Source organism: Pygoscelis adeliae, unplaced genomic scaffold (assembly GCF_000699105.1).
Source record: "Pygoscelis adeliae isolate BGI_AS28 unplaced genomic scaffold, ASM69910v1 Scaffold38, whole genome shotgun sequence".
NCBI classification, from domain to species: Eukaryota; Metazoa; Chordata; class Aves; order Sphenisciformes; family Spheniscidae; genus Pygoscelis; species Pygoscelis adeliae.
This window is the reverse complement of record NW_008825614.1, coordinates 10,288,449-10,299,754: the sequence shown is the minus strand read 5'-3', so window position 1 is coordinate 10,299,754 and position 11,306 is coordinate 10,288,449. Positions and strand designations below refer to the sequence as shown.

Below are 11,306 nucleotides of genomic sequence, written 5' to 3'. Positions count from 1 at the left end.
GTTTTTCAAATGTCATGTTTATTTTCGTATTGAAAAGGGTTGAAAGCTTACTTAAAAACGAAGTGCAGCTCCCATTTGTGTTACAAAGGGTCCAAGCAAGCACTGTCTGAGATGCTATGTGCAACCCCCTGGCAGCGGTCCCAGTGTGCTCCTGCCCCCGAATCCACCACAGCCGAGGAACGAGCTGAGGAGGAGCAACGGGCTCTGACCCTGTTTGTGCAGCCACAGGGCAAACGGCTGGGTTTGCCGCAGGTTGGAGGCAAACACTGCCGCAGCTTCGCACCCTCAGCCTCACCGAACAGGCGACCACGGCTTGTGGGCTTTGTCATCTGACCATAACCCACTCTTCTCCCCATTTTACTGAAAATCTCTTTTCTCTGTGCTGAAATGCAACACTGAGGGAGAAAGAAGCTATGAATTGCATCTCATTTTAAAGATCAATTCTGTTACCATTTGCGGCAAATTACGTGTAATGTCAGCTTGTAATACAGCTGTAAGTCTAGTGCTGCAGAAGCACAAATGATTGCTTGTTTACAGAAAAAGGCATCTGAAACATGTAATAACCTAGAAGTACATTAAGTTCTTGCTGGCTGTATTAAACTCTTCTGTGTTGCTTCACTGTACTATGCAGGAAAATCTGTTAATGCATGAGACTTCCTCGCGTAATTTGAACAGCCAACTGGAGTCTTCTGATGTAATCCAGCACGCAGGTAATGATACCACCAGGTGCCTTACGTAGGTTCTAGCCTCCTTTTCTTCAAGCTTTGACTTCTCCTGTGGGGGCTGCACTCTGCCAAACAGGGAGACAGTGGGAAAGGGAAGTTTCTTAAAGCGCTTTTTTCTGCTTCTAAAAGTGCTCCTCAACTCTTTTTCTAGCTCTTCCTTGATAGGACAGTTGGATGGAAAAAACAGGTAGTTTTCCTAGCCCACTATCACAGCATCTGCAGCCAGGTCCAAGAAAAGAAGGATGTTTCTCCCACTCCAATTTACTAATCTAACAGTGCTGCTTTCAAAGCCAAGAGCCATTGTTAAGGCAGAACTCAGTCAGTTCTTGGTAGCACGTACCTGGGGTATGCTCGCTGGCACAGCTGCGGTTGCTCGTGATTGTAGCAGATGGCTGCAACTGTGCAAGTCTAGCAGAAGCTTTGTGGTAATTCATTCTGTGAGGTGTCCTGTTATGAGTAGTCATTTGATGATGTCCATGGGGTGTTTCAGCTATCTGGTGTCCAGCTGATGGGTCTGCCATTTTGTGACCCATTATCTTAAGATCAGTGGTCTCCAAGGAAATGTCCCAAAGTTCAGGATCATCTAGAATGAATGAAAAGGTGATGAAACCAAAGACGACAATATTGTACTATGGGAGCGACAGTAACTCCAGGACCAGCCCACTCTTTTCCTATGAGTGGTGGCCACTACAAAAGTGAAGCTGTAAAGCACCTTTTATGTCAGCGCACAGCAGGGAACCAGTACTACCCCTTGTGCTCTGGATTTCAGCAATGTCCAGGCACTGCGGTGTAAGGGTGACCCAAATAGCCACAGTTATGTTAAGACACCCCCTCACCCCCACAAATGTTCTGTTTCTGTGCAATATCACTTGAGGAAAAGGGTTTACCGAATACATTGTAACAACTCCCTACCGAAAAGCATGGTGTGCAACCCCTCGTAGTGATGGACATCATTTCCCTGCCACTCAAGCAAGGTTTGTATTGCTAAGATCAGACTCATACTTGCACTTCTATTATTCCAACCTCTTCAGAACTTTGACCTTTATGCTGTACTCCGAAAAGCTGATTTAAATGCTAATGATTTAACACACTATTGCTCATCACTTTTTGGCTGACCTGCGAAGAACTCCTCTTCTATTGCTAGTTCCTGTTGTACTGCTGCTGGAGTGCTGTGCTTTACCGGAGGATCGGATGTTGCTGGATGGAGGTAACAGAAGAAGAGATTAATATTAGAAATACGGAAGAACCCTTTTACTCCTTCTTAACAGAGCACAAGTCTGAAATGGTAAGCAGCAGCTGCCACCAGGTACCCTCTTTTTTCCTAGAGCTGGTTGTGTTTTGGTAGCAGTATGTGGAATGATAAGATTCTGTGCCTGATGATGGCTGATAGCTGCACTACTTCAAACTGGTTTTTAGCCTGTTTACCCCATCCCCAAGTTCCTGCTTACCACACAGCTGTCCAGACTTCCCCATGAATAAAGAGCAACATATTAGTAGCTAATGCAATATCTATTTGCCTGCAACCCACCTCAGTGGAAAGTTGCAGTTCTAATGATGCAGCTTTAGGGCTGACATTCCTGCCACTGTAAGCGGGGCGGGGGGGGTGGGGAGCAGAAAAGGATGATAACCCTCCTTCCTCTGGTCTCAAAGGTGTGTTGATGGTACAGTACAAAAGCAAATGAAACTGGTTGGGCTCCTGTATTGAGGGCAACACAAGTCTGCCAGTAGCTATCGTTAAAACTGTCAGTTTTTAGTGCCAACTCTTACCCTGTTTGCTGCTAGGAGCAACTACTAGAACCTGATGCTTTTTCTCCATCTGTTCCCGGAACTGTTGCTGTAGCTGCTTTTGTCGCAATTTCCGCTGGTAAGTGGCATCACACTCGATAGCTAAGGAGTCGGTATTTCTGCCCCTCCCCCCAAGTAAGCACAAAGTTAAACAGGATTTCAGCAATTACATTTTATGAAGAAAAAAATGCATAAAGAAATAACAGCAAGGAAAATCCACTAAACTTGCATTTTATGACATCTTCCAAATTGGGCTGTCCGTGTGTTTTAAAAGGTACAGTAACTTCTAATATAGCTTATAAAATAAATTTATAATAGCAGTCTCACCTGGAACTATTTGCCTGTTTGTTATCTGCCACTGCTACAGCAGCCTCTGTCTGACCAGGCTTACAAGTAGATGCCATCTCACAATGTTGCCTCCCTCTTGCATTCTGCCTTTCCAAACAGCTATTGTATCTTGCTTTCTCTATTTCAGGCTCAGAGTCCTCTCTCTTAGCTTTGACCAAATCTAACTCAGGGGGTATCTAGTAAAGGAAAAAAAGAAAACATATTCAGAAATTTCCTTCATCAAGTTAATGAAATATGCACAGGCTTTTTCTATACAGTACTGTGAAAAAACTAGTTTGTTTGCTCTAAGTGGAACAGTAAGTTAGAAAATTGAAATGCGTTTTCAGTACAAAGTCATTCAGTTAGTTAATAATTGAATTCATCCGACTTTGTGTTAGCTTAATAGTTCAGTGCTTCAGGGCAGATAGCCCACGTCTCCCCAGACTGTGCTCTCTGCAAACGAGAACAGTGATCGAAGCAGAATCCTACAGCTCAGACAGTCTCACAAGCCTGCTGCCGAGTCTGTTAGTTTTGCCGGTTCCGTTTTCACGCTTGTATTAAAGGGCATGGCAGACCTTTACTCAGCTCTGCAATCGTGAGGTCACTGAGGAAGGTACACCATTCTCTTTTTATTAAAGACGGGATGGTTTGGCTCTGTGATTTTACAGATTTGTGGTAATGCCTCTACTAGACCATGACCCTGGCAAAGCGGAGATCTGTGCCATCTTTACTTGGTGAGGTGTCACTTTGGATCTGCTCCTTCAGGCTAAGTTAGCTAAACAGAACTGCCTCAGTTCTAGGCTGGCTAGCAGAGTTCGGTAAATCCTATGATGAAGGCAACTTTACTATGAAACTCCATGGATGAGCAGTTGTAAAAGGCTTACTTTCTCCTCAATGAGCAAGGTAGGTTGCTGCCTAGAGGCTTACTGCCCCCAGCTGGTAACAAGATTAATGTTGGTTACTGAGGTGCAACCTCGGTAACAGCCAGGACAACTTTAATATGATGAAGACTGTTGTGTTACATCACAGCATACTTATAAATAATTGTGATAGCTCTGAAAGAACGTGGTTAAAGCATGGTTGTCACTGATGAAGACGTACATCACAATTTCTTGTCTCTCTCTGGACCAAAGACAGACCTCCACAAGAGGCATTTCTCCGTGGTGTTGGTTACCTTGGAAGGTTCACTGTTTGACCTAGTGCTTCACAGAGTAAAAGTAACTGCAGCTCTTCCCTTGCAAACTGAAACCTAAGGAGGTAAGGAGTCTGAAAAGCAAAGCAAGATGTAACATGGCTTCTTACTGTTCAGTAAGGATAAGAACCATATTACGGCAAGGAAAGTAAGTGTTGAAGTACGCATCAGTTGTACATGCTAATTCTTCATACATTCAAGAGCCACAGTTTACTGGTAGTATCGTATCCGGTATTTAAAACAAATAAATTGGAGTGTAGATCTTCCTAATGTTACTCCTCATCCTCCAGCAGCCAAGTCCAGTACATCCTGCTGATAATTCATTGCAAAATTCAGGTGCCAACACATTTTTGAAGTCAAGCAGAGGACATTTGCAGGGCCATGTGTACACTCCTCATGTAGCAAAGGAAAATAGTGCGACCTGTTTTGCTGTTCTGTGGTAAAACTTGGAAGTGACTGTCAACGGCTAAGAAGTTGTTATGGGTCCAGCCTAAACGGTTTGGTTCACCCTTTGTATCATAGATGCATCTAGCATTTTGCAGTGTTCTTTTGGGAAGGATCCAATTTGGTTAACTGAATGTTGAAACTACCTTCAGAAATTACCTTTGCTTGAGACCTCAGTACAAAAACACTTACAGAATAACTACTCGTTAACTATTCTAACAAGAGCAATGAACACTGAGGGGTGAAATACAGGCGCGCTGTAAACTTCGTTACAAGGACCACTCTGAGTTTATTTTCTGTCTAGGTGTGATGTGCGTTAGGGCCTGGTAGAGTTTGAATAACGGTTAGTAGAAGGACAAAGTAACTATCAATGTATATATTGACATTGCTACTGTATGGATTTTGCTTAGAATTAAGCGAAAGTTCCAACTACAACAAGCAGCTTTGGTACGTGACCCACCTGGTATTGTTTCTACGATATCGTGGGCTATGCGTATTAAAAACTTTATTTGAAGGAGGAAGTCTTTCTCATGGAAAAACTTCCTATTTTCTGCCAAAGCTCCCTGAAGTCTAAAGCACACTCCTTTTCCTGCTGCCCACTGGTTGACATATAGGCTGTCAGCCTGAGAGACTTCAGGACTAAATGAAATGGTCCTGATTCTGCAGGAATGGAAGAGTAGCCAGGTTACACAGATAATAGATGTACTGTCTGGCTACTCTTCTGCCCTGCCTGCAGGGGCATAAACCTGCCCTGGTTTTATGACCTATTACAGCAATTGGCAATTGTGTCACTGTATGCAGTTATCTCTTTTTTTTAATTCCTGAAAAAGTCCAGTAATGAGAGAAATATGTCAAGTAAGTTTGACTTTTAAAATTCATAATAGTAAACTGGATTGTGCTACCACTGACAACGAGAACAAACTGAGAGATCTGTTCTGGCTTTTGCCTTAGAGAGGGCAAAAGTATACAGTAAAGACGTGCACACAGCAGACTCTATTCTCCCAAGGACTTCCATTTCACCTATGTGATGAATATATGACTTGACACTGGTATCATTGCTGTTACGCATTTAAAGCAGAAGTGGCTAGATGAGAGCAATGAACTGAGTTGCTATGACTGACAAAGCTTAAACAGTCTTAAGAACTGCACCACATGGAGAAAATGGCACCTAGACCGAGCTAGTTTAAACAGTTTAGTGCTTTCTGTGGTAACATTTAATCTGCTATGAACACAGATGTACGCATTACTGGCACTGAACAGAGAGACGTGGCCAACATGGCCATAAATGTCACATGACATCTTGAGTAGGGTACTGTTTCTTCACCATAGTAACCTTGCCTACCGCAAATAGTCAAAATTTAGAGTAGTCGTGGTGAAATGTCGGGGAAGAACTCTGTAACAAACAGTTCACACAAACTAGCAGGCAAAGGCTATTGGTCTCATAGCTGGAAACATGCAGGGATGAGATGCATTGATATCATTATTTATAATCTTTTTTAATATGAAGGACCAGGAGCAGCGGACATCTAGCAGTCCCTGCTCTAACAGCCCATGTACTGCACCTGACGTGGAAGCTTATTCACGGCTCGTAGGTAGTCTTTGTCTAGGATGCAGTTCCCAAGAGCATTCCCAAAGCACCTGAGAAATAAGAGAGCTCACTGTGACTGAAAATAACAGTTGATTCTCACTTAACTTCTGAAAATGTACGAGTACTGATCTTCGCTTACTTGAGTGCCCTCTTCAGTCCATCTGTTACTGCCTCCTTTCTTGCCTTTTCTAGGGACAAGGCCTTAGACTTCAGGCCTTCACTGACTCCATACCCCACATCTTCATGGTATGACCCATCCTGCAGTAAAATTTTAAAACTAGTAAGTATAAGGGAATTTCTGCACGTACAGCACTTCTTGTTATATGCTGTGCTTTCCTAAGCCTGATTACTTGCTCTTAGCTGGTTGTTCTACAGCAAGGTCAATGTTTGGGACACCGCTAGGTTCTCTGGTGTAATACAGTACTTGAGAACCACAGTCTGACCTATGCATGAACTTTCATTCACAGCTTTAGGCAACTGCTCAACTATAGACAGAGCAAACAAACAAACAAAAAAAAAATCCACTTACCTTAAGCTGAACTTTCACAAATGCACAGACCCCCACATAGAACCTGCCGTTGTTGAGGTCAACAAAATCTGAGAGGGAGAAGTATCATCCTAAATAATACAAAAGACTTCTGACCCACATTTAGATCTTATTTTGTCCTTTGAGGACACTCATAAGCCTGTACCATACTTGCTGAATATGCCCAAGACACTGTATCATCTTCTATAAAATGGAGCATGACTTACAAAATATTAACTGTAGTTTTGAGAATGCTGACTTGCATGTATGCTCTGGGCATGTTACATTATACTTTCTGGTTATTAGTGGCTAGCCCTGCCAAACACTCACACCCTGCTACTACATGTATAAACTTAAAACGTATAAAAGAAGGAAGAGTTATAAATGTTACTTTTCATTCAGCTACGTATCCTACATGTTCAAAGCATAACAGTTTTTTTCAGCTGGAAGGAAAAATTTAAAGTATCAATTTATAAAAACAGTAATGGAAAAGAAACTGTTGCCTATACAAGTAATTTCTTTCCTATTATATACTAGAAGTCTCCAGTTTGCGAAATTTTGCACAAGGTTTTTTATCCAGGACAGACTATCTAAAAGAGCTTAACAGGTTGCAATACAACTCTCAATCCAGAAGCTCTAATCTACCTTATTCTACACCAAAAGCGATGCTATATAATATACATAGGGTATTCTAGTTAGCAGTCTTGCAAGTCTGATAGTAACATGACACGTCTGAAATGAAATGCTGTAACTGTACAAGTAACTGTACTCTGGGGTCCAAAAGCGCTTCTGTACTCAGCTGGTCTATTTGTTTAATTGTTTTGTAAACCTGCCAGAGGTGCAAGCCCTTTTTCTACCCAGAAACTTAAAACCAAACATAACAGAATCCTCTGTCTCTGAATTGCTAAGGAATGACTTGTTATGGCATTATTTGAAAAAGATAGAAGCTTGAAGGATGTCAGTCCTTTCTTGACTGAAAAGGAGGGAGGAAAAAAAAAAAGTGATACAGAATAGATGGAAACCAATGAAGTAACTTGTTTTATGTCTAGAATCTACCAGCCTGAGGTAAGAAATGATTTCTGCAGGTGGGGGGGAAGGAAGGAGGTCCATTTACGCAGTTGCTTTGAGCTACTTCAACGCCCAGTCTTCAGTCTAAGCATAGCAGATCTGCAAATAAGGACAATACTTCTCTGGTAAGTACTACTTCAGCTATTGAGATGGAAGAAGCGTAAGCTTCATATCACCTGAATACGGTTTTCTAGAAGAATAATTTTTCCAAAGCTTTCTACTGTAAAAAAAAAAAGTCTCAGAACCAGGTATTGGCTAGAAGAATCTGCAGAAAAAGATGGGTCCCTAAAGATCAGGAGAATATTAACTGAGAGTATTAACTTGTTAGAATAGAAAAATTACAGGTGAGTATGAAAGTTGGCTCAGGGCTGCTGGGTGTTAAGTAGTTTAATTGTAATTACTCTTGACTCTAGTCACTGAGTGTTCCCATAGAGATCAGAAAACTTGATTATAATAGCTCAAGAATAATCATAAACACACTTAGAATAATGACTATGATCCAGTACAAGATCTAAAAAGAAAACAGAAGGTCCATTATTATTCAATTTCTCTCATTCTTCCCAACTGCTAAGACACCTGGAAATTCCACATGCCTCTCCCCAGGTTCTTTGAAGTGATCAAGTTCTAGGATAGATACCCTGGTCCTTATCTGAGAGACTTTTCCTTCAGGGCCTCACAGTGAAACAAGAAGAAAGACTGCTTTATCCTCAAGAGATGCTTACCAACATTCTGCTGAGTGACTGAATGAGCCCAGCCGTTGAAGCCAAACATCTCATTGGCCAGACTGATTACCTTGTGACCCTCAATGTAACAGACCTGAAAAGAAAACCATATATATACGTATATATAAAAATACATACACATGTGCACAAATATATACATGCTTATTTTAACGAGGGATTACACACGTTACACTGAGGAAACCCAGGTAAGTTCAAGGTTCAGATAATGTGAATAAAAGAGAGATGGTGCAGCTTTAGGTTCACCCTCTTCCAGCAACTGTGGTAGAGGGCTAATATGACAACAAATAGGACTTAATCAAGGGAAGGCAGACCTAGCGGGCACTAAAGAGGGTAAAATGCAGCCAATGTTATATAATGCTCCATATATTCCAGTTCTGGGAAAAAATAAGAAAAAGTCTCAAGGATGAAGCACTGCAAAGTTGAGTCCTTTTTTTGAAGTGTAAAAGGAACCTGTGACTCAGTAAAAGCCAGAATTTATGCTATGCTGACTTTGCTTTCATATCTGCACATTAAACTACTAGTGGGAAATTAACTTAAGAAAAATAAGGATTATTGCAACTTTTTTTACCCTAGTTTTGCTGGAAAAAACTGTGAGTTGAAACACCTATGCATGTTTGTTCATACCTTTTGTCCTCCTCCAGCTTGCCGACTGCTGATATATTCTGGACCCAGTCTCTGACGAAGAGCATGCTGGATAGCTTGATATTCACTTGCTGTGTATTGATACTTGACAAAAACAAGGTAAGACAAATCTCACTCTCCCCATTTTAGCTCCCCCTCTTCTCCTAATATCACTTCTTTATCCCATTTTTTCCATGTACAGTCCTTCCAAGAGGTGTATAATCCATTTTTAGAATCAGGATGTAACAGACAGGGAAAGACCTCAGGGTGTGTGTGTGTGCATTACATTTGTGCATTATATTCTGGAGAACAAGTCTTATGAGGAACGGCTGAGGGAGCTGGGCTATTTTAGCTCCCCCTCTTCTCCTAATATCACTTCTTTATCCCATTTTTTCCATGTACAGTCCTTCCAAGAGGTGTATGATCCATTTTTAGAATCAGGATGTAACAGACAGGGAAAGACCTCAGGAGGTGTGTGTGTGCATTACATTTGTGCATTATATTGTTTTTTTCTCTTACTCTTGAAGTATATGTATACAAGCATTAATTATTGAGCTGTAGCAATTCTTTTTCATTTCTCATAACCATCACTTGCATTAGAAGAACCGAGATGAGCCAGGCCTATTAGTATCCTATTGAAATCTTAATGCAGTCATAATCCTAGTCAAGGTTGCCAGGAACACACATATAAGCTTGTGTTTTACCTTGCAAAAATAAAACGTAATATTTCTGTGACCAACAAGAAAAGTATATTCAAAAACTCCAACAAAAACAAAGTTCAAACTTATTCTACCATCATATGGCATCAGGGCAGGGAGGATAGCAGCTCAGGCAAGCAATCAAAATAGGAGTTTCTTGAGGAGTGTTCAGCAAATTCCCCTCATGCAGGGAAGGTCCTTTGGATAACTCCAGCATCACTGGTATCATTGGATAACACCAGCATCACTGGAAGCCTAAAGTGTTGTAACTTTTGCTCCTTGTCTTAGTAGAAATACAATTTACAATCTGTAAAGTTTAGAGAAGCCTAAATGCATATTTAAGGATTCAAGCACTAAAAAGCTTGTGTTGCTATGCTCTGATGTGGGACAGAGCAGAGGTTTTACCACCTAAATCCTAAGTATTGTGTACGCATGTATTGGCTGCCCTCTCATTCAGCAGAACACAGAATTCGATAGTGTGTGTGCCATATATGTTCCCACACCTGCGAAACCTCTCTAATTTGTATTTGGTTCTATTTAAACTTAAAGGAATAACTTCGTCTTTTTCTGACACTAAAATGCAAGCCTGTAACCAAAAGGTATAAAAAAAGGGAGAGTACACATGCTTATGCCATATTCAGGAACTATGTATAAATGCCTATCATGGAGAAGAGAATTCACCACCAAAAGGTCTGTTCAGTCCAGATGCGTTTTTTTTTCCCAAATTATTTTAAATTTTTTAAAATTATTTTTTAATGGCTGAAAGTAGTTGACTTTTCTGAACCAGTACTGAGAATGTGTGTAAGCATGAACCAGGCCATCTGGGAGTAAGAGAGAATAAAATGAGCCCCATTTTTAAGGAACAAAATTAAAAACCTTTTGTGAAGAATCCAGAGCAATTTATTACAACTCGAGGCATGCCAAGGCTATCATGGAGGAAAATGTGATGTACGATTAGGTATAGTGTAGCTCGGGTAATGGATGTGACTCCAGCCTTACTGTATCCAACTTTAAAATGAGTAAATATGCAGGGCAGGTTTCCAGAAGCACAAGCCCAAAACTTCTGTTTCCCTCTCAGGCAAAAGGAACTGACCTGTCCGAAGCAAGCAACCGAATTGCTAGTGCTGGAACTACTGCTGCTGATGTGGCTTTCGCTGTCTTTCCCTTGACTTTCAGGCATCCCTAAAGATAAGAGGAAATACAAACACTGAAGATAGCGGAACTAACAGTCTGTATAAAGACAAGCCAATGTGTTGAAGTCCACTTGCCCAGTGAGTATAACAATATTCTGTAATAGATGTGTTGGACGTTACAGCAATATTATAATTCTCGCTCCATGGAACTGCTGCAGCCCCAACTGGAAATTTGTTTTCTGACGTTGTTTCAGAACTGTCAAAACTTTTCTTCTTAAATACATTACACTACGTAGGCAGAAATGGCTAGTTTCATCCTAGAAGCAGAGGCACTGTTCTGGTCTTCCATCCATCACCAACAAGGGTGAGCCTAAATTAAATCAGTGAAACAATTATTTTATTTAAAGAATAAATAAATTATCCTTGCTAGTAAAAGAAAAAAATATAATTCAACAG

General features: G+C 41.0%; 1 protein-coding gene across 1 annotated transcript; it reads right to left on the bottom strand.

Moving 5' to 3' along the window:
• Nucleotides 1-282: 282 nt before the first annotated feature.
• Nucleotides 283-10,897, bottom strand: RAD52 (RAD52 homolog (S. cerevisiae)). The gene is made up of 11 exons (XM_009332892.1): nucleotides 10,811-10,897; nucleotides 9,023-9,124; nucleotides 8,378-8,471; nucleotides 6,591-6,658; nucleotides 6,201-6,319; nucleotides 6,036-6,111; nucleotides 2,838-3,034; nucleotides 2,493-2,629; nucleotides 1,842-1,922; nucleotides 1,066-1,308; nucleotides 283-790 (listed from the first exon to the last, which is right to left on the bottom strand). Exons 1-11 carry the CDS (start codon nucleotides 10,895-10,897, stop codon nucleotides 732-734), a joined length of 1,263 nt encoding a protein of 420 aa, XP_009331167.1. The 3' UTR covers nucleotides 283-731.
• Between the last annotated feature and the right edge of the window lie 409 nt (nucleotides 10,898-11,306).